Below are 23,791 nucleotides of genomic sequence, written 5' to 3'. Positions count from 1 at the left end.
CCTTTACCCTAAACCCTGTGAACATCAATGGATAACCACATTTAAATTTTTTTTAACACACTTGAATTATAAGTGCTGCAATTCTTCACGTCATATTTTTCCAGCACATATATATATATATATATATATGTGTTTACCATCAATCACTCTTATTTTCATTCAAAGAAATGAGCAAACTGTATTTTCTAAACGGTATCAAGGAAACGGATGCATGTTTCCGCACACATGCGGTATTCAAGCCAAAGAGCAACACTGATTGACTTCATTTTGATCCTCAGCAGATCTTCGTCGGGTCCAACATGCTTTCATCTCTTCAACAATACACATCTGGTTTTTTTTTTATCCTGCAGGTGTGAGCTTCTCCAGTCAGCTCCAAGGCTTACTGATGTATGGGGTGGTTGTAAGAGACGTGTTATTTGTAAGCGTTACAAATACTGCACGGGCGCAAGTTACATGTATAACCACAACATGGTTACGGATATAAGCAAAAAAAGTAAAGATATACCCTCAAGTTGGTAAACATCTGTCATTTTAATTGATATTCACAAGCAAATGTGGGTGTGAATTGCTCAGCAGCCGCTACACAGCAGAGAACGTCCTACATTTGTCTCATAGTGAGAATGTTTTCATGTTTTCTCTGTGCACGTGTGGATTTTCTCTACTCTGCTCTCCTCCAACAGTCTAAACACGTGCATTTGAGGTTAACTGGTTACTTCAAATTGCTCAGGCGTGAATGTGAGATTGACAGCTTTGTTCAATAGATTCAAACAACGTTTGACTAAATAAAGATCCACTTAGGATGGAAATGTAGTCATAGAAAGTCTTGTGGCTTAAATACTGGTACATATGTGTTGGCCCGTGATGTTCTCAAGAGTGGAATTAGTATGTAAAATTCTAATTAGATTGTGTTCCTCACTCACAAGCAAAGAAATCATTTTGAATCTATTTTGGACACAGAACAAGTTTTTCTCAGTCTCCATCATGTCACAGCATGATTACCCAACAACACCTTCTCAGAGCATGTTGAAGCACCAGATTTAAACAGCATATGTCAAAGATTCTTTAGTTGCACTTAGAACAAAAAGGAAAAAGTCTGGAAAGGGTTCACATATAATGCTCCACTGACCATTTCCGTGGCACACTTTAAACTCACAATAACAATCTCTGAGAACAAAGGGCACGTATTAAAGCCATTATACAGCAAATCTTTCTATTAATTCCACACAACTTAACACCCACGTGCTCCATCTGAAGCCTGTTGTCTTCGAGGCCTTCTGATGTGAATTATCTTTCATCTTGCTTGGCTATGTCAGCTCTAATTTTGTCTTGATGTCACACAGAAGAGGAAAAGCTGCAGCCTAAACTTAGGCAGGCCAGTAGCCTGTGATGTGTTTTTTTTTTTCCCTTCCGGTTATTTTGTTATCTTAAACAATAGCATTAGGAATGCATCCCTGAAAAATGGACACAGTCTGGGTAATGCAGTTGTCACACTCATGAGCCAGAGCATGCATCCCCTGGGAGGTTTGAAGGCACAATACAAAATCTGATGAAATAATAAATTGAGAATATATATATATATGAAGAAAATAGATTGCCTGAATTAAAAATGCAAATTTGTTTACTCTCCTTTATGAATTGTCATTTCTTGTGGGAGCTAAACCACAAATAAAACAGATCAAGACAGTAGTCTTAAAGCACATAGAGCCTAACTTACGAAATCTATCGACATTGTTTTTAAATTTTCCTTTCTATTGTTACTCTGTAACCTCGCATGAGCTATAAAGTACATGTTGATGGACTACAGTGTCCGTTTTTTATGTGTTTTTTTTTCCAATATGATGTGAAACAGCCTGGATGGAATTGATCTAGAAATAAGGGCTGCATTACCTGTTTAATCCTGAGTATGCTGGAGCCAGGCACACACTGAGCAGTGGTGTGCAACACGCCCAGTCTCAACATGCCACCATCAACACCTCTCACTCTCGTCTATACGGGAGGCATTTTAGCTTCGGGCTGACAACACACACACAATCACTGTCTGCTCTGGGCTCGGGACTTTTAGGATTCCGCTGCACGCAGACAAACACAACCAAAATCAGCCTAAATGGATGCTGATCGGATGATAATGCCGCTCGGATTATCGCACCGTCAGGTTATAAGAAACGTGTAATCCCAGCTCACAGCGCCCCAAAAAAATCATGACCTCTCCATGGTGCTGATTAAAACAATTAGGGTCATCACAGCGTTGAGCGCTGCAGTTTTTTCTTCTTCTGCTATTTGCCCTGCCCTTGGTGTGCTTGCAGAGGTATTTAATAAGCCCATTATGCCGAACTTTTGCCGCAGCTGCAGGGGTGGTTGTTGTGGTCTCCTCACATTGCATCTGCCTACATTGTCGATAAGATAATCCGATTTATTTTTTTCCCACCACCCTCCAGCGCAGTGAAGGGGCTCACGTATGCTTTTACCACCTGAAAACATAACGTTATTATTTTTTTTTTCTCCCTCCCCACGCCGCTGCAAATTCACATCGACCTTGATTTGGAGCATGGAGACTGCACCACGCTGACATCCAGCTAATGGTTCTGCTGATGTGCCACATCCAGATGGTTGTTTTCTGGCTCCCGATCGCAATGGGCCCGAGCATGCAATACCCGATAACACGCCGCCTTCTCCCTCACCCTGCGAGCCACTTACCGACATCGGTCCCCGCGAAAAGCCCGTGCGCGGCGGCTGCTCGGATCAGATCGTTCTCCGCGACCGGGATGATTTTTGAATAAAAGCCGCACAGCAGCCCGGGAACCTGTGTAACACATACGCCTCCCATCATGCGCGCACTGCTCTGTTCGACATATAAAAAAAAAAACCCAAACACTGATAAACACGTACATGTAAATCACATTCAATGTCTCATTTAATTCTCCAATGATGCACTATTTAGGACCATGAGGCTCATATATTTTTTGTCACACACTGCATTTCATTTAATGTCCTTCCCAAAGAAACAAAAACAGAATACCTACATTGGGTTAATAGAGGAGTTTTGGTTTGTATAAAACAGTGTTAACGTAAAACTGTTGTCAAAATCGTCAAAATGTTTTCTAAAAAAATGTTAGGACAACTTTTGACACCGTGAAACTCCGTATTCCGTAACTAGGTATTATTATTTTCATTTAAAGATTGTTTCTGCTCTGGAAGGTTGTTGATATTTATTACATTTCGTTGAAGGCATTTGTTGTCATTGCTTTAAAACAATAAAACACAGTTTCGCAGCTCTATGTTTCCACAACATGCACATATAACAAATAAACACATTTAGGACAACTTTATCAAGTGTACAAATGTACACACACACACACACACACACACACACACACTCACACACACACACACACACACACACACACACACACACACACACACACACACACACACACACACACACACACACACACACACACACACACAATTTTACTTTCCTGTTATGAGTGCATAAATTCCTGAAAATGGCAGGTGTTCCAAATATTCGATGTTTAATATCAACTTTTTATCAAATATACATAATTTCGGAATTTGACATTTAATTTCATACATAATTTTTCGTGTGTATGAATATATACAAATAAAATTGATGATAGAAACATCGATGTGTCTGGGATCGATTTGGAGAACTCGAACTCGACTCGTAGTCGCTCCCCTAGTCAGGCCTGACAAGCGGGATCGTCGCTCTCTGTTTTGGTCTGTACTTGCGGTCCACTCTGATTTCATTTCAGTCTCTCCCATAGTGTTTTGGGCTACATCGCCTGGGAAGTAAAGGCTTCAGATGTGGGACCAGTGAAGTATTGAAATACCACTCTTTTTTCTTTCCGACCCTTCATTTCTCCGCCCGTGTTCCTCCCGCAGAGCATATGCGGCACGGCGAAGCTTCGGTCCGGCTACACCTTCTGAAATATGACCGACAGGAAAGACAAAGGCAAACCAAAGAGCAAATTATCGTTGTCCAAGAGTAAAAAAAGTGACGTTAAGCCGATCACGTCGTTTTTCCTCAGCCAGCCTCCCCCTCGGCTGGCCTGCCCCCTGTGCGGCGACTTCGTCCCACGGTTCAAGATCAATGAGCACATCGATCTGCAGTGTCACAAGTTTGAGCGAGGAGACGTTTCTGCAGCCTCAGCAGGTAATAACGATGTGTCGAGCAGCCGGCTGTCACCCGCAAGGAGTCCCCCTAAGTCCCCAGAGCCGGATGGAAAGGTGCAAGAAGAGGTCACAGAGACCAACACCAGTCCTTACTTTAAGAAGAAGAACTTCCAGCGTCCGGATACACAGAGCAAGACCGTGGTCAGAACTATCGATCTGGGAAGACTTTCCTCCAAACTATCGGGACACTGTCAGAAAAAGAACCGGGTGGGGGATAAAAGTGCAGCAGCTTTTCCAAATGAGGAGACGGACCTAGCGGGGACCCTGGACAGCTCACAGAAAGAAAATATGTCGACCCAGCCCTCGAAAGGCAAAAAAGAAAATGCCGCCTGCGGTGTCGACACGCCAACGTCGGTGGACGATCCTTCAAGTTCAGAAAAAATACATGACAGCAAACCCAAAGCGTCGAAATCAGACTTTCCTCCTAAACTGATGAAGAGAAAGAAGGAGACGTCTTCCACTGCTCTGTCCAAGAAAGCAAAGTGTGACGAGAACACTGAAGAACCAGAGGTTCCATCCTGTGACATGACAACTGACATAGACCAGTGTAATTCTGACATACCGTCATCATCTACCTATGACCCTCCTTTGAGCTCTGAGGAATGGCACAAGAAAGATGCAGTGATTAATGATGACCCAGAATCTGGTGGCGAGACCTCCACCACTGAGCAGAGCGAACACCCTCAATGGCTTCCCTACTACCTCCGTAACTTCAGGACCGTACTGCGGGCGGTGCTGGAGAACGAGGACGACCGGGAATTGTTCGACCGGGAGGATATGGCATCCATAGAGGCGTTTGAGAAGTTATCAGGTTTTCTGTTTTATCACTCGGCAAGTACTCCTTGACGCCGCCTTGAAGTGAAGGTGAGGCCTAACTGTGCAATGTGTTTCCTCTCTCTAAAGTCACGGGTCAGAAGCTGTGCGCGAGACTCTTCCAGAGGAAACTGAAATGGCTTCAAGTTAATAAGCTGGATTATGCAGAGATATGCAGCGATCTGGGACCGACGGCACAGGAGCTGGTTCAGGGCGGTTTTCTACAGACCGGTAAATCATCCCCAACTGTTTTGTTGGGAATTTTTTTTGAATGAAGATACATTTTGTGTCTCTCCTGGTATGTCTTTACTTTGAGTGCTATAATCTGTTAATATCATTGTCCTCACGGGCATTTTTTATCCAAAAACCAACAAAACATTGACGATTCAATGTCAAAACTGTGCACTAATCCTAACAAGTGTAACTTCTGTCGTTCCCTGTCCCCTTGCCCTCCTATTTTGTATTTGCACCTGACAGAAGGCGACCTGGAGGACCTCGGGGAGGCCCTGGATCTCCTGCCGGCTCCCGAACTTAAAACTCTGGCTAAGACTTTCCATCTGGGGAACTCTGGGACTCAAAAACAGCAGCTGGTAGACGGGCTCCTCCGTCTTAGCAGGCAAAAGTCTCTCTTCTCTCGTGCCGCTGCCCGAAGCAACGTCGGAACCGTGATCCTGAAACGGTTGGAAAAATCCCTCGCGTGCGTGTTCCAGGTCTTCACGCGCCGTACTCCCGGCTGTACTGACGAGCGCAATGGCCTTTTCCTTAAAGGGCAAAGCAGCTGGCGGGTTCCTGCGTGCGTCTACGCCGCGGCCCTCGGGCCGTCTTCTCGCGAGTCCTTCTGCTCTTCTCTCTGACGGACACCGCGGACGAGGAGGAGGCGGCCGGCGGAGGACAGAGTCAGCTCTACACCATCCTGTTGGTGAACTCGGGTCGTCTGGCCTTCCCGGACTACGCGGTGCAGCGTGGCGCCAAACTGTTCCGGGACAGAGACGACCTGATCGGGTTTGGACGACGTTAAAAAAATCTTTGTGTTTTTATTTAACATGCTGGAAAAACGATAGCCGTGGCTTTATTTTCATGGCGTCAGGTACGAAGCTGCGATGCGAGCGCTGCAGGACGTGACCTTGGCGATGCAAGGAGGTCAGTGGGAGAAGGCCCTGGAGCTTTACGCTGCTGCCAAGGGTGCCTGGCAGGAGCTGAGGACAAAACACGCCATCAGGTGAGGCACCGTTTGTGTTTGTTTTCAGCCCCTCTTATCTTTAAAACGAAGATCCGATCGACCCGATTGTGATTTCACGTTTTACCTTGTATTTTCCGACCTAGTCACCAGGAGGCGCTGCCCGTGTTCCTGCGCAGCTTCACTACCGGATGGGCTTATACGCGTATTTCATCGCGAGGGGTGGAGATCCTGCAGAGGTTGCGTCGCTATGAGGTTTTCCCCGAATTGAACTCTGTTCAACTGTTTCCGACACTTTCAGGTTTCCGTGTAGTTTAAGGTGTCACAGGCGACGTTTTCGTTGCAGGAAGCGGTGGAGGAGCTGCGGTCTTTGCTGTTGCAGTCCGTCTACTGTATGGACAGCCGTGGACGATGGTGGGACAGGCTCGCGTTAAACCTTCACCAGCATCTCAAAAAACCCGAGCAAGTGAGTACCAGGATCGCTGTTTTTGTTCACCTCAAAAGGTGTTTGTTAGAACTTATTCTCCACGTTTGGTCTGTGTGTACTGCCTGTTCTTTACTTTTCACCCGGTGGTTCTTCTGTTCCTGGTAGGCAATACAAGCAATCAGAGACGGGCTGTTGGACCCCCTTGTCCGCACGGGACATAAACTTTCCCTCCATCAGAGAGCAGTTAGGATGAAGGAGTCTGCCAGCTGCAAGAAGTACCGCCTGCAACTCCGAGAACTGCCTGCTGTGCAAGTCCAAGATGTCAAACATGTGATTTCAATAAAAAGTTGGACTTAGATTTTTTTTTGGTTTTTTTGTTTTGTGTCAGTAAAACTAGACGTTTATGGTTTTTAACTTCAGGTTACCATTCGAGGACAACTGTTCCCTCATGAAGGGGGCACGGGGAAATCCAGGTTTCTCTTGCCGTCGTCGCACGAAGAGGGAGGAGAGTGTGAGCGAGCCACTGTGATATGCTCTGTGGAGGAGCTGTGTTTGGCGCATTACCGACGGCAAGGCTTCGACCAAGGTGACTTTCTCCACTCCTCCCAGTAAATGATCTCGATATCCACCAGTCACAAAATCAATAGCTGCTTTCGTTTGTTTGTTGTTTGTTTTTGTTTTTTTAATTAAACAGGGATCCATGGAGAGGGCTCGACATTCTCCACACTCTTTGCTCTTCTGCTGTGGGACGTCATTTTTATGGAGGGGATCCCAGATGTCTTCCGAAACCCATACCAGGTATCGTGTCGGCTTCATGGAAGATTCTACTGTAATTTTTTTTGCACAACTCTCAATATTCGGGTTCGTTTCTGCTCGCAGACGTGTCCGCTGGACCTTCACACCGACTGCTTCTATGAGAACAGAAAGGAAGCGATTGCGTCTCGTGTTCATTTGCTCAGCGAGGCGTCTGTGGAGACGCTGAGCGGCATGTTGGAAGAAGTTTGGAATGCCCAGGAGGGGAAAGTCTGTTCGCTGGTCAACTGGGAGCGTTTTTCATCCCTCCAACAGGCACAGGTGTCTACTGTCATAAAGAAAATATAGATATTCAGTGTTAACAGATGGACAGCAGCATCATTTGTCGAGATATGTGTCAATATATGTGGTGCAATCGTGGCGCCGACATGGCAACTCATGATCACATATGTGCATTGGTGTTTGCAGTCTCTGGTTGCTTGCTTTCGTGGAGGATTCTTAGGCGGAGTAATATCGCGGATGGCGAAAGATTACAGACACTGTCGTGGAGGTTTGCCTGATCTTGTGGTGTGGAACACTTCAGACAACAGCTACAAGGTGCAGTCATCTGCTTGCCAAGCCGTCCTGGCTGTTAGAAACGTTTGGATTTGGTCTGTTTCGTCTGACGCGTTCAGCTGTCGTGACATTTTGGAAACTATCTTAGTTTTATGGACGCACATTCTTCTAACGTCAGGGTTTTATACCAGAGGTGAGCCTGGTATAAAAACCCTGCTTCAAGATGTCTTATTTTTATTAATGTGTCGTGAAAAAGCTTAGGGAAAAAGCCTGAGAAGAGCAAATTCTTCCAATCAGATGTGTGAAATCACACATCCCAAGTCGCCTCCTCTAGACAACTTCCGGAATGTCACGTCTATGATTTTTGTGTTTTTGTGAATGTCTTTGACTGTGGGATATTTCATGTACGGAGCGATTCCCTTTCGCTGACTTGACATTGCCTGTCGTGCGATTGCAGCTGGTGGAGGTGAAGGGGCCTCGTGATCGGCTGTCCCAGAAACAGCAAATCTGGCTGGACGAGCTGCAGAAACTGGGGGCTGATGTGGAGGTGTGCCACGTGACCGACACTGGAGCCAGAGCAACTCGTCTGGAATGAACAGATTTTGGACAAAGTGACCGATGATATGGTTTCTGATCATTGGCCGGCGTTCGATCGAAATATTAATTTCAGCAGAGGGGGAGACTCTGCGGGACCCTCTAGTTTCTCAAAACCAATATTCCTCCTCTTAATAAGCTGACATTATCTCCCACACAATCTAACCCCCCCCCCCCCCCCCCACTGCGTTCTGGTATAGGGAACATGCTGTGCCGTGTGACGAGTGAAAGTCACTGCCTTCAACAAATGAAGGTGCGTCTGGAGATATAGATCATCACAGAGACGTGCCGGGATCAGAAATAGCTTTCATGCAGATAATCACAGGTTGATGCATGACAGGAAATGAATCCAACCACCACTCACATTTGATGGTGTTTCCTTTTCTTTGGCAACACTGTATCCGAGGAATCTTGCGTTGCCAGGCAACCACAACTCTGATGTGGTTGGCTGCTTTATAGATTGTGTCACACCTCTGTGAGGTTGTTATGCAATTAATGACTGTGATCGTACACCTATAATTATTCGCTTTTGCTGAAATACTCCACAAAAACTGTGTGCATGTGAAAACAGTTATTTCATTTTGACCATCAAATTTGGCAAAAGTGTGTGTGTGTGTGGGGGGGGGGACGACTGTCTCATGTGGTCTTTAAAGTTCTTGTATCAGAGTTTTAAAACAGTCAATGGAACCTGAAATATTTCCCAAATAGTTTTCAATAAAATGGATTTGTACACAGAAGAGATGTGATGGTGTTGAAATATTCGCGCTGGTAGGTGTTTAGCACTCTGGGCCCCATGGCGAGAATGTCTCAGGCTCCATGAGCTTTTATTGTGTTGACGAGTAGAGCTCACACACGTCGCCTCTCAAAGACGAGGGCTCCCAAGTACACACTCATGCAGAATGTCGAGTGCTGTCGTGTTATTACTGATAACATGATGTGTACATCTGACTGATGCAGAACAGAAACGTCAGCTTATCAAAGCCATGCGATGTAGCTCCTGCATTGTGAGTTGTTTTTTTTTGTGTGAATTCTGAAGCACACCATATTGATATCGGGTTCTGTTTTTCACAATTAATTTCATGTGGCCAAGATTCCACAATTTGCAACACCCTTAATCCGTCCGTCCATCTTTGTCCCCCACTTAGTCACAATTGTTGCGTGGCTGTTGATGACATTCATGTAAATTTCCTGAAATGAACCTCAATGAAATGCGCTTCAATGAAATGATCACATTTTTGTAATTATTTTCTGCCTCTGCTGCGTATTACTAGATGACTGATGATTCAAGGGTGTTCTTATGCATAATTTGATTCTATCTTTTCTATCAAGGTTGCTCTGATACCCATGTACCCATGTGTGTGTGTGTATATATATATATATATATATATATATATATATATAAAACCTGTAACCCGAGGAATGGTTGTGCATGAAAAGTTTCATGGGTCAAAAGTTTATGGAAAAATACAAAAAAGCTTATCTGAGACCACTCAGCCAGTCCCAGCTGATTACAAGTCCTCCAATAGGCCAACACACGAACATTCACACTTCCACTAAGTTCCACAGTCACCGGGCTCCACTTCCACTGGCTGCTTCACCTTGTTTTGCTTCGGGCTCCAGTAAACTTCGGGAGGACCTCAGGGGGCCTGGGCGTTTTCATATTCTACGAGTAATTCTCACATGTACCTTGGACCAAGACCATTCAAAGCTTTATAGATCAGAAGTAAGATTCTGGAGTCTTCTCTTGCAAGTTGGTACAGTGCAGATATGTTACATGCACGAGGCTGCTGCCATGTGATTGGCTGAACGGTGTCACTAACGTCAGGTGAGCGAAATAACGTTAAAAAAAAACCCGCAGGTGTCTCCTGTCCTGTTCAACATCTACATGCTGCATAAACACTTCCAGCGCAGCTCTGTAATTTATGCAGGCCGGGTCCATCATGGACGCGTCGGCAGGGGGGTGGAGGGGTCTGCGTCTGACGTCACGACGCAGGGGAGAGGAGGCGATGAGAGGAAGCTGCAATAAACACACAGGGCGTCTGCGCCTATCTAAGTAGGACAATAAAGTGAAAACGGCATCAATGCTCTAAACAATGGATCTGTCACACCTGCTTCTCCTTCAACTTCTCCTCTTCGCCTGCTTGCTGAACCCCACCCAAGGTGAGCGAGGCGTTTTTTTGGAGGGGTTTGGTGGTGGGGGGGTGTGGAGAGAGGGAGAAGAACGCTTCGGGAGTTTGTGTTGAATCGGCGGCGAGCTGGAGGAGCGGAGAGCCTGGTTAGCCGCTAGCTTTAGCAGGAGGGATCAGCCGGGGCCTGCTTGTTGTGAAGAGGACTGCACCCTTTTTGTCGTGTTCCACTTCGAACCCGGGCAACGAGCCGCGGCCGCGGATTGCGGGCGGCTGTCGTGGGGGCCCGGAATACGCCGACGTCGCCGCGTTATCCCCGCGTGTTGTCACCGTTTCATTGTCGCGGTGTTTCGACTCGGGTTTTTTTTGTTGTGATCGTGCGAACGAGCGCCGACAGCCATTGTTATGAGAAGATGGAGATGCCGACCGGGTGAACGGACCCGTTAGCTCGGCACTTCCTGCCTCCCAACGTCCGATCGTGTGTACGGTACGGGGGTGGAAATAACGGGAGATGAGTCGGTGGCGATTTACGTGAAATCCACCGGTGCTGTCGTGTGCGGATCTGCAGGCGTAATTTCGCTAGGTTGTTTTTTTTTTCTTTTCTTTCGTCTCTTCTCCTCACTGTCACCAATCACCACTTGTTTTCTCAAGATAAGATCCGATTTATCCTCACACAAGTCTGGATTGTTTGTTGTGAAAACGTCGCTTAAATCCCGCGATCGCACGGTGGGATTCCAAGTTGTTGTCTGTACATTGCAGTACTGACCTGTAATACACCTGTGAACCGATACTTGGCTTTGACAACCAATCCGATTAAATCACCTATGTAAATAAATAGACCCCCCAGTAAGTCCATATTTATATTTGACTCTTATATTGAAATCATGCCAGCTTGTTAAAAGAGGCCTTCGTAACTTTTCCACAAATGGGTGGTTCACCTGTATTTTTTTTAATTATTTTTGTTTTATCTTTTTTCATAAAATAGTATAACCACAAGTCATAGCTTGTCTCACTTTTTTTTTTTTTTTTTTTTAATGCACTGTGTGGTGAATTTAAGATGTTTCCGATGTACAGTCATGGCCTTCACTTCTCATAGTCACCTCAATGAAAAATTTAATGTCACAACCTAAATAATTTATTATGCACATGAACAGAGAAGTGGATGAAGCCTGGGTTGACTTATTTGGCTTTGTTACACCGAATCCCTGTCATTTCTGGCTCAGTACTCAGACATTGCCCATAACACAGTCCAAATGACATATTTTAACAAGAAAATTCCCTTTTTTGGTTTAAAGAAACGTGTGACGTTAAGAGTAGAGCCAATGTGATCAGTGCACATTGACTATTAAGTGAAATAAAGATGGAGATTGATGGTTTGAATAGAGATAATATTTGGTCTCGAGATGAGAGTTTGACAGATGTGACATGGGTAGAGATGCTAGAGAAATCTTTTTTCTTTTATTTTTCCCTTCAAGCCCACCACCCACTCCTCTGGTGGTGCAGTAATTACACTGTGGTGGTGGTGCACGGCTCTAAAACTGGCACTTACTTGGTTTAAATAGATTTAATCGAACGTTACAAACACATATCTCTGCTCACCGTTTCCGTCCTCTTGCCAGTCAAATGTCTGCCGGGATCGACAACTTTTTAGCGCCTCGTTCAGTTTAACATGAAAGAATCCTGTTGTTGTTCTTAAGGTTTTAGTTAACGCAGCTGGTGTGACGGACTCATTGTGATACCGAGGATGTAACTTTTCCTCATCATCTGACACTATCAATTGATCTTTTTTCTTTTCGAGTTATAAACTAATATCAATAATACGATTGGGTAAGCCAAATTACACAGTCTGAGGCACATGGTTACTGTGTTTGTTTATCCCTTATCGTCAATTTGATTAGAACAACAATATTTCTTATCTTTGTGTCTGTCGATATTTGTGTGTTTTTGTTATTTTCTTCAGCGTGTTTAACTTCATTAGTTTAATTCTTGCTTTGCAGCGGATTCTTTCTCCTATTTATTTATTTTTTTCCTTTTCATTTTTGAGAGAAAACAGGCTGTAGTTGAGTTGAAACTGTTAATTATTTAGTTCAGAGGCACATTTTTATGACAGAATGTTTTTGTTTATTGTAATATAGGAATGAATCATAACTATTAAACAGGCTTTCGTGCAAAAATGTAAGTCTAACAACAGTTGTAGAACATATATGAAGACTTAACTAACTTTAAAATCCAAACTTGCACAGTTTTCATGTCTACGAATGTAAACAGCTGTTAATTACTATTTCATGTGATGATTATAAGAGAATATGGCATCCAACTATACAATACCATCTGACTTAAAACTGAACGTGTGGCATGAGAGTTTTATCCGGATGGATGTTTAATTTGTTTTTCAAGTTCCATCCGTATGTTTGTCTATTTCTATTCTTTTCTGTTGTTATTGTTGTAAGAAGAGCAGAGAATTTAAATCTACTTTCGGATCAATAAAGCAATAAAGTCCAAAAGCAAGGATGTTTTCGAAGGGCTTACAGTGTTTGTTCTGTGCACACACACACACACACACAACCTCAATCAACTGACAGAAATATGGGCTGCTCACACCTGGTGGCATTGTCATTTAACAAGTGTTCCTCTGTTCTTGTCACGCAGGGCACTATAGGAATCCCCTGAACCAGTACATCCGTCACTATGAGGGCCTGTCGTACAGCACGGAGGTGGTGCACAGCAACCACCAGAGGGCCAAGAGGGCCCTCGCTCATGAAGACACCTTCCTTCATTTAGATTTCCATGCCCATGGGAGGTTTGTGCTCTTTATTGTATTTTAGCTGATATCAAGTGAAAGTCAAAGAATGTTTCCACGTGTCCTCATGCCAAACCGTTTTGCTTTATTTAGGTGGTAATTGATGAGAAAAGGACCGTGGCAAATGAATGATTGAACTTTGTGTCATCGTGTTTGGTTCGATCGTGCTGGAGCCACAGTAAAGGAGGATTAATCATTGGTTTCTCTTCAGTGGGTTCTGTTTTCACCATTGAAGCCAGCCGGATTCATTGACGGCATTTGACCAATTGATCGTTTCGACTGTTTTTCAGCGCACCGTAGATTAGTTTCTTTTCTTTTCCCGATGTCATTGTGTGCCGGGGCTTATTATTTCTTTGGGACAAAACGGGTCTTTTCAAAGCCACAGATTTGAGCGGCGACGCCATTTCTTCCAGCTCTTTGGTTTTATTTCCACCACCAGACGATCGATGCAGGATCAAGTTAATTAACTGACACACTGGTGTGGGAGTTGTTTTGATTTCCTGCCACAATCTTATTGCAAGTGAAACGGAGAAAGAAAAAAAATGGTGCATTTCTGTATATCGCTGAGTTCTGTGAGGGGGGGGGGGGGGGGGGGGGGGGGGCGGGGGGTCAGCTGTTTCAGTCCACCTGAACTGACTGAGATTGTCCTCTTGAGTGCAGGAGATGGATGGGAACACGGAGTCCTCGTCAAGGCTCCTTCAGCCAGTATTTTTGAAGAGGTGGTGTTGTTTGATGGAAAGTGTCTCCGCTCTCGGTTGACAAAGTCACGACCATCTGGCTGGGATCTTGGCGAAAACGCTGCTTTATCATCCTACTTGTCACGGCGGCCCCGCTGTTCCTAAACAGGGAAGAGAGTGATAAGGCGAGCGCTGCAAAACAAAACCCGCGAACGGAAGCCGTCTTGTCCGCACGGAGAGCAGAAACGTGCACTGCTTCGTCTTCCTTTTGAAGTCGGGACAAAGCTCGCGTTGCCACTTCAGTTCCTTGTCCACACACCATCGAGCTTCTCTTCTTTTGATATAAAAGTCTCAGTGGGGTTTTGTCAAGAGGTTTTTTTTTTTTATGCACTCGAAAACGCAAATAGTTTTTAATTTCCCATCTACATTGGTGTTTTAAAGCGACCAGGCTGCTTTTTTAAAGCCGCCTGGGTTCTCTTTGGTTACTCTTCCACGCAGTAATTCAAGGTGCTTTGCAGACCTTGGGGATGAACCAGATTTCTCGTGGCTTTTTGGTCTGAGTCGGTTGCTTTCATCTCTTCACGCAGTCTCTGAGCGACCCCGGGATGCTGCGATCCGGGCTCGGTTTTGAGGCGAGGCCATCTGTTGCAGGACTTCCTCTTCAGTTTTTAGATAGTCTTTTATGACTGGTTGTATTTTTAAAGCTCATTGTCATCCAGCAGAATGGATTTGGCACCAATCAGACGCCTCTCTGATGGGGTTTGGCGCAGTACATTTTCCTGAAACACTCGATGTTTGACTGGTCCTGAGTCTTAGCATGTTTTCAGATTGATTTTTTTTTTTTTTCTATGTCTTGTATGTTTTCTGAAAGGATTATGTCTCAGAAAACAGCAGTGATTTAAAAAGCATTGAATGCTTGGATTGGGTTTTCCATCAAATCCTTGTTTTTTTTTTGTTGTTGTTGTTTTTTTACAGACTTGAGTTTTCTAATAGTCAATCTTTCTGCTGTGCACAGAAATGAGAAAGTAGTGACTTACGCACAGTAAAAGTACACAATAAGGACATTGTGTAGGTGTTAAATGAAACCCTAGGTGAACTGTAACATCTTTGTTTCCCTGCAGTTTGTTTGATGAACAAGAAACGGCATTGTTCCGAGCCGTCCTGATTCTCTGTTCACTCTCTTACAGAAATATGCTGTAGTTTCTCCCCCTTTGCAACAGAAAACAGCTGAGAGGTTTTCCTCTCTGCCGGTGCTCCTGCTTCATCCCCTTCCCTTTATTCATTTGCATGTTCCCTTCACTGCAGACGCAGGAGGAATATTACTTGCTTCCAAAAGTCTCGAATCTATAGACACCCACTCAAAAATCCTGTGTCTAACAAGTTGCTGTGTGTGTGTGTGTGTGTGTGCGTGTGTGTGTGTGTGACTTTCCTTCCAGGCATTTTAATTTACGAATGAAGAGGGATACCACCTTGTTCACCCCAGATTTGAAGGTGGACGTGTCGGGCGAAGAGATTCCTTTTGATACCTCGCATATCTACACTGGAGAAATCTATGGTAATACTGAATTTTAATTCTACTCCTCCTAATGTGTGACTGCAGTGCTGCAGTCCAGGAAATTTCACGGGAAGTTTTTTGTGTGTGTGAGACTGCTCTAACGGACACATACATGTGCCGTTCGGATTTTCAGGTGAGAAGGGTACACTGACTCACGGCTCCATCGTAGACGGTAGATTCGAAGGCTTCATTCAGAGCTACCATGGTAATTACTATGTGGAGCCTGCCGAGAGATACCTGGAGGGCAAGAACGTGCCCTTCCACTCAGTCATCTACCACGAAGACGACATACGTGAGTCTCAAGCAACTTCAGCCTGATGGGGTTTTTTTTTTTTTTCTTCTTGTAATCATCATGTATGAGTAATTGGATACACGCCTATGAAAATGCGTGACTGGGAAAGTGTAAGGTGAAGGATGCTGAGCTGTTGGAGGCAGGCTGGTGTGATTCCCACCCTCCCACCCCCGGGAGCAGAGACACCCGGGGTGCTCATTAGCTGAGTAACCCAATCTTGCTCTTGGGCTGCCGGCTCATTTAATGCGGTCTTTACAATGTTGGTACTATTAGCGAGCGCAGAGTACACTCCACTACTCCAACACCCACAATTTCAAGTCATCTGTGTACACATAGCATGAGGCTGAGGGGCGAAATTAGACTGAATTGTGAGAGGAATCGCTAATGAGAGCGCGCGGAAAGGTAGCGGCTCACAGCAAAGCCTCGGCTCAAGTGGCGTGTAAGTACATCCATTAGCTGATCATGAATAGTGCCAGAAATAGAGTGACTCAGGGGGGTTAAGTAGCTAACATTGTCTCTCATAATCCTAACAGTGTTGTGTCTGCCTCTCTCGCGCAGACTACCCGCACAAGTACGGCCCAGAGGGAGGCTGCGCCGACAGCTCCGTGTTCGAGAGGATGAAGAAGTATCAGGCCTCCGTTATGGAGGATCCGTCCAAGGTGAACGTCCCCCCCCGCGCCACCGTAGACCTTCATGGGGATTTGCAACGAGATGGAGCAAATATCTTCCAATTTCTCCTTCTCTATTAGTGTGTGTGTGTGTGGGGGGGGGGGGGTCAGACGGACCCGTGGGGTTCTCCGTGTGATTTTTTTGTGTCTGAAATTACAAAACCAAGAGCGTAGGACGTCCGTTAAATGGCGGCACGTGACGAATTTAACCCTTTGATTCCAGTCCTGTCGCTACTGACAGGATTTGGCAGGAGTCGTTCTCCCAGCCCTCGCTCCGAGACCAGTTGATATATCTGGAAACGTCATTACAAAAAACAGACCAGAAAGCAAAAGAGATGAAGCTGTGGGTACATATATATATATATATATATATATACACACACACACACACACACACACACACACACACACACACACACACACACACACACACACACACACACACACACACACACACACACACACACACGAGTCATTACATTGTCCCACAGGACGTCTGCAGTACAATCACATTACACATGAGATTTACCAGCAGGCCATAGCATGAAGGATACACAGTGATATTGAAGAACTCCCACATTACATTGATGGATTAAGGGCAGAAACACTGACTCATTGCACATTTCTGGCAATTTTGTTGTTTTAAACCATTTAGCAATTTTTAGATCATGTGTTGTGAACCTGTTTGCCATTTCTTTGTAAACTGGGACCTTGTCCGCTGATGCTGTAATATACAGTATGAATGTCCATTCAATTTAGAGCAGTTATACACGCTAATTAATGTTAAAAAAATTTTGCCTTTGATATGGGTTTTTACAGATTTTAGTGCTTTGAAAAATGACCTCTGACAGGCAGTGTACGACCAAAAGCTAAAACCAGAGAGGGACGTACCAAAGACTTTCCAGAACCTAATAATGCAACTATCATGTTTTCAAACTGTATAATACACAAAAAAACACGAATAATGTTTTTCTGGACAAATTCTTTAGTTGGGCTTCATACAGTATTTGTCTCTTTTCAATTTTTTTCCTCCCAAATTAAAAAAAATGTAATAAAAAAAAACAGTATATTTCGCTGGTGCAACATGCAGTGCTTTGCTAAAGTTTGATGCCCGTGTGGAGGAGGGAGCTGCAAGGGTTCTTCCAAAAAGGTTAATGGTTTATTTCTATCGCTTTATGCGACTCGCAGAGTGAATTAGCGAGAGAGAGAAGTCAGTGTTGTTTGGTGTGACCGCCCTCTTATCGCTTCTTTGCGGCATGCGGCTTTTGAAGGAACTTATTTTAAAACATCTCGGAGAACCGAGCTCAAATCTTCTGTGGATATAATCTGGTTCAGATCCTAAACCCGCGCAGGCTTGATTATGTTAAGATCAGGGCTCTATGAGTGCCAGATCATCATTTTTTTCGGACTCCTCGTTTCTTTAGTATATAGGAAATGGCTCTTTATAAACACTTGGGGTTGTTATTGGAACCGATCAGAAAATGTGTGTCCTACATTGATAAGTCGCATTGTATTACTGTGTAAGCCTTAAACTTTGCAGAAAAAAAGCATGATTACTGTAAGGTATTGAAAGTGTTAGTAGGCAGTATTTCTATACTGCTTTGTATGTTTAATTTAACCGTTCCCATTTGCTGCTCTGCTTCACCAGGAGCTCCACATGGAGGCGGGCTTGAACGAGCCAATGCTGCTGAGGAGGAAGAGGATGGCCCAGGTGGAGAAAAACACCTGTCAGCTTTTCATCCAAACGGACCACCTCTTCTTCAAGTACTACAAGACCAGAGAGGCTGTCATCGCTCAGGTACACAATGGCCACTCGCTTGACACACGCTGTGCTGATGCAAAAATGTGCTGAAGAAAAGCTTTTAAAAAAACCACAAAAAAAAAACCCCACAGTAACGGTTAAGTGCAAAGTACATAGGGTTGAGACTCTTGGAATCAAAACAGCTCTTATTCAGTGGAAGCTGTGAGTCATAACACCTTCGGCAGAACAGTTTGAAATGGAATCGCTCTGCAAATGCACACCAACTATAGGATTTCTATGAAAATATAATTTCCATGGAAACGTGCATTTGATATTTTTGGCATTCACAAGTTGGCTTTAGATAAAACAGGACTGGCCCGCTGTCTGATCAGTGCACGCTGCCGGGGTGGGGATCAGGTCGGGCTGCGATGAACAGCAGTATATATGGACCCGGATCAAACAGGCAATAACCGCTTTGGATTTCTCTATTCGTGGTTGTTCAGTTATTATAGCAGAGAGAAGGAATGTGTATCTTGTGAGTGTCCGTCATAAAACGACCGTGCGGTTGTGCAACGACTACCTGTTTTTAGTTTTTTTTTTTGAATATCCGGACTTGATTCAAATAAATTAATTTTTTTCATGATTGTTGCAAGATCGTTTCATAAACTGGGCATTTGAGTTATTCTCTAAAACCTCAAACTGAAGTTTTTATCTTATGCCGTACTCGCTTAGATCTCAAGCCACGTCAAGGCCATCGATGCCATCTATCAGGGCACCGACTTCATGGGCATTCGCAACATCAGCTTCATGGTTAAGAGGATTCGGGTGAGTCTTTTTGCTCGTTATCCCGCCGCTAACTTTCTACGTTTCAGAAACGCTTCCTTCCTTTTTTTTTTTTTTTTACTCATCCTCGTCCTCCTGCTCAGATCAACACCACCAACGACGAGAGGGACCGGTCCAACCCATTCCGCTTTGCCAACATCGGAGTGGAGAAGTTCCTGGAGCTCAACTCGGAGCAGAACCATGACGACTATTGCCTGGCCTACGTTTTCACAGACAGAGATTTCGATGATGGCGTGCTGGGCTTGGCCTGGGTGGGAGCCCCCTCAGGTACTCGCACTCTTGCTTGGGAGCAGTAACACACTAGAATAGCACGAAACAATTTCATATACCTAAATCCAAACTGAAGAGAGAATTCTTTCTTTCTTTCTTTCTTTCTTTATTTTTCATGCTGTTGTGCGTGTCTTCTGCCTTCTGCCGGCCGTACCTCGTAAAGGTTTGAAATTCAGCGTTGATAAATGGGTCTTTTTCAGTCCGGCGGTAGGCCGTCAATACACCGTTTGAGCAATTGTCACGAAAATGAGTCATATTCACGCTCGTTAATGAGCCAAATCCTTCCGAGGGGTGTGTAGCTCGTTCTTTGAAAGAAAGCTCTTTCCAACTTGTGCTTTTTTTGGTTCCCAGGGAGCTCTGGAGGCATCTGTGAAAAAAGCAAGCTGTACTCGGACGGGAAAAAGAAGTCTCTCAACACTGGTATAATCACCGTACAGAACTACGCCTCCCACGTACCTCCGAAAGTCTCCCATATCACTTTCGCGCATGAAGTAGGACACAACTTTGGCTCCCCGGTGAGTGTCTTAGATGTTCCAGAATTCACGCTTGGTGAGAAGGAATTTATTAGACCCCATGTGCTTTATCTCTTCCTCTTTTAACCCCTGATTTTTTTTTTTTTTTTTTTTTTTCCCCTTTCCGTTTCTTTCTTGCTGCCAGCATGACTCTGGATCTGAGTGCACCCCAGGAGAATCCAAAAGCCAAGACAAGAAGGAGAAGGGCAATTATATCATGTATGCAAGAGCCACATCGGGAGACAAGCTCAACAACAATAAGTTCTCCATCTGTAGCATTCGCAACATCAGCCAAGTGCTGGAGAAGAAAAGGAGCAACTGTTTCGTTGGTGGGTTTTATTGTTGTTGTTGTTGTTGTTGTTGTGGGTGGAGAATTTTCATCCCAAGCTCAAGTTTCTTTGAAAATTGAAACATCTGCTTCAGCGTTTCCTGTGATATCAGGAGTGACATTTAAAAAAAACAAATACTTAAGTCAGTAACCAGCTTGGAAGAGCTTTGAAAGCAGTTTTTGGAATAACTTTGGTATTATTTTAACCTGATTATGTTTTGACAGCTTGTAAATTCTTATTTTCCTCGTTGTTTCATTCCAACGCAAATCTCACACTTGACGAAAACTTTTCAGTCAGTAGCTGAAGATAAACACATTTTTTTTTTTTTTCTTCAAACACATGTCTCACCATTTTAATCAGTTCTGTACACGATGTTCTCTAATTCATCTGAAACCAGGACGGGTTTCCAAGATGCATCCCACTGCCTGATAGTTCTGCTTTTTTCACATCGAGCTGACTGTTTTCGCCTTAGGTTTCACTGTGAAAATCTTTCCATAATAAATATTAGACTTCTCATCGTTGTAGAACTAGAAAGCGGGGGGGGGGAAAGTACGACTAAACCTTCTAGTTTATTTAAACTAGACTCTTAAGGGGTCTTATTATTCAAGAACCAGAGTGCATGTCTTAATCTCATGGCTCATGTGTTTAGACAAGTTTAATTCCCCGCTTGGTGTTTGATGATTTAAGCTCAAAGTACTGCAAATTGTCTCTTTCTTAACTAGAGGTGTGTGTTTTGTTTTGTTTTATTCGAGTGTAACGTTTCTTTTATATTCCCTAAGAGGTTTTGATTAAGTTCTATTTCCCATCAAAGTGCATCCTTCACATAAGGATAGCTAATGTAATAAATGTTGCAGCGTATTAATAACTTTTAGACTTTCTGTTGCCGTGCGTTCCTCGAGTTGCCTCTCGCTCCGCATGTGGCACAACAGAGCGCTAACTTTTATTTCCCCACGAAACAGAATCCGGCCAGCCTATCTGTGGCAACGGCCTGGTGGAGCCCGGCGAGGACTGTGACTGTGGCTACAGTGATCAATGCAAGGACCAGTGCTGCTACGACGCCAACCAGCCCGACAACAAGAAGTGCAAATTAAAGCCCAACAAAGTCTGCAGGTAGAGGAACGCGCTTTTTTTCTTTTTCTTCCGCTTGTGTCGACCGAGGCGTTTTTTTTTGCCGGTTACATAATGCAGATTGCTGGATGTCCTCGCCTCAACCCCCCCCCTTTCTCACCTCCAGTCCCAGCCAGGGTCCGTGCTGCACTCCCGAGTGCTCCTTCAAGGGGCGAAACGAGAAGTGCCGCGAGGAGTCGGAGTGCGCCCACCAGGGCATGTGCAACGGCGGCGGCTCGCAGTGCCCCACATCCGAACCCAAGGCCAACTTCACCGCCTGCCACGGAGAAACGCAAGTCTGCCTCAACGGGGTGAGTGTCCGAGCTTCACCCCCCCCCCCACCTCCCCCGGGCCGTCGTCTGATCCGCCCCGTGCTCACCGCTTCCTCCCCGCAGGGCTGCTCCGGCTCCATCTGCGAGAAGTACGGCCTTGAGGCGTGTACCTGCGCCAGCCAAGACGGCAAGGATGAGACTGAGCTGTGCCACGTGTGCTGCATGGAGAAAAGTGAGTCACCACCCCCCCCCCCCCCCCCCCCGCTTTTGAATTGAGTCTGTTATTAATAACTCGAGACTCTGCCCTTTATTTGAACCGCGTTGACTCGTCGCCGCGCTTTTTGTGTCTGCAGTGAACCCCAACACGTGCAGCAGCACCGGCTCGGAGCGTCTGGCTCGATTCTTCAACAAGAAAGTGACCACGCTGCCGGCCGGCTCGCCCTGCAACGACTTCAAGGGCTACTGCGACGTGTTCATGAAGTGCCGACTCGTGGACGCCGACGGCCCGCTCGCCAGGCTAAAGAAGGCCATCTTCAACCCGGAGCTCTACGAGAACATCGCGGAGTGGATCGTGGTACGTGTCGACTCCTCCGAGCAGGTTTTCAACCCAACGGGTGTTTTGTCCGGATCGCGTGTTGATTTGTGCTTGATTTTTTTCCAGGCACACTGGTGGGCAGTGCTATTGATGGGCATCGCCCTCATCATGCTCATGGCGGGTTTCATTAAGATTTGTAGCGTGCACACACCGAGCAGTAACCCCAAACTGCCCCCGCCCAAACCTCTTCCAGGTGAGTCCAGGGGGACGAGGAGCTTTTAATGTCATGAGTGCTTAAACAATTAACCTGTGGGAGGAACTTTATGTGAATTCGGGATTTACTCTACGGTCATAACTGATGCCCACATTTCACATATTTCGCTCCTCATTGGCACATCGTTCCCTTTGAAACACACAATTGGGAACAATGTCTTTCAATGCAGGATGTTTTTTTTCTTTTTTTTTTTTAACATCTCGTGAAATTCATGGGTTCAGATGCTGTAAAAGAAGTGTGGCACACAGAGATGACCAAACTCAGAAGTCATTATTTTTTTTAATTATTCAATCCAAGATGAACATTTGACTGACGACACCGCTTGAACATCTTTGACCAATAATTGCATAGAAACAATAAATAGAGTGTTGGAAGAGTTTCTATAAAGAAGTAAGTACTTTATAGGCTTTTGCTCTTTTAGTTTTCCTACTTACTGCCCATGTCGGACAATATCTGATGTCACATGACCGAACGTCAGATAGGAAGTTTCTCAGTTTTTCACAAGTGGAGCACCTTTGACTCAAAATATCAAACATGAAGGATCAAAATCAACAAAACTAAAAATGCTAAAATGAGCATTTTTTGCTGTTGCGGCCACAAGGCTGGAGGTAACCTCGTCTTTCCTCTTTCCAGGCACTTTGAAGCGGCGACGAGCGCAGCAGCACGCCAACTCCCAGGTGCAGCACCAGTCCCAGCACCAGCACGGCGGCCACGGTGGGCACGGCGGCCACGGCGGCCAGCGGCAAGCCCAGAGGCAGCCTCAGCGACAGGCGCAGCCCCAGAGGCACCACCGCCAGCCCAGAGAGAACTATCAGATGGGCCAGATGAGACGCTGAGTCCCTGCACCCACACCCCTTCCTCCTCCCCCACCCCCACCCACCACCCACCACCCCCACCCCATCCCCCCTCCTCCTCCCCCCCAATGCCTTGGCTCCTCCTTGTGCCTACAGTGGGAAACAAAAGCGTCACTCCATCCAAAGAAAAAGCCTGACATGGTTGTTAGTCATCATCATATCCACCATCGACAGACAAAAACAGACACGTGAAACAGAGAAAACACTAATCTAGCAACTCGATTGGGCTCTTTGTGGAGTGGACTCGACCATCAGCCATTTCCAATGCAGTGCTATCTAGCATCTTTTTCCATCTTACTTTTTTTTCTTTTTCTTTCTTTCTTTCGTTCTTTTTTTTTTAAGGAGTGCCAAGGAGTTAAGGAACCACGTGTAGCTTTAGTACATTATGTGATGTGTTTTTGTTTTTGTTTTTTTGTTTTATTGCAA

The 23,791-nt window shown here is 45.1% G+C and overlaps 2 protein-coding genes across 2 annotated transcripts; both read left to right on the top strand.

The window, feature by feature from the left end:
- Nucleotides 1-3,847: 3,847 nt before the first annotated feature.
- Nucleotides 3,848-8,716, top strand: fan1 (FANCD2 and FANCI associated nuclease 1). Its single transcript, XM_080504470.1, has 13 exons — nt 3,848-5,002; nt 5,095-5,235; nt 5,482-5,683; nt 5,773-6,006; nt 6,092-6,223; nt 6,328-6,436; nt 6,528-6,647; nt 6,774-6,938; nt 7,029-7,194; nt 7,303-7,406; nt 7,488-7,682; nt 7,830-7,958; nt 8,374-8,716. The coding sequence occupies exons 1-13, from the start codon at nt 3,949-3,951 to the stop codon at nt 8,509-8,511; spliced, it is 2,889 nt and encodes a 962-aa protein (XP_080360596.1). The 5' UTR covers nt 3,848-3,948; the 3' UTR covers nt 8,512-8,716.
- A 1,850-nt stretch (nt 8,717-10,566) lies between these two features.
- Nucleotides 10,567-23,721, top strand: LOC308136235 (disintegrin and metalloproteinase domain-containing protein 10-like). The gene is made up of 16 exons (XM_080504491.1): nt 10,567-10,670; nt 13,286-13,436; nt 15,550-15,668; nt 15,802-15,960; nt 16,519-16,619; nt 18,277-18,426; nt 19,102-19,194; nt 19,296-19,479; nt 19,834-19,997; nt 20,140-20,323; nt 21,283-21,433; nt 21,558-21,741; nt 21,826-21,934; nt 22,056-22,276; nt 22,364-22,490; nt 23,145-23,721. The coding sequence occupies exons 1-16, from the start codon at nt 10,604-10,606 to the stop codon at nt 23,345-23,347; spliced, it is 2,367 nt and encodes a 788-aa protein (XP_080360617.1). The 5' UTR covers nt 10,567-10,603; the 3' UTR covers nt 23,348-23,721.
- The last annotated feature ends 70 nt before the right edge of the window (nt 23,722-23,791 follow it).

Source organism: Blennius ocellaris, assembly GCF_963422515.1.
Source record: "Blennius ocellaris genome assembly, chromosome: 11".
In the NCBI taxonomy this organism is placed as follows: Eukaryota; Metazoa; Chordata; class Actinopteri; order Blenniiformes; family Blenniidae; genus Blennius; species Blennius ocellaris.
Note: the sequence above shows the minus strand (reverse complement) of the source record. Positions and strands in the feature narration are given on the sequence as shown.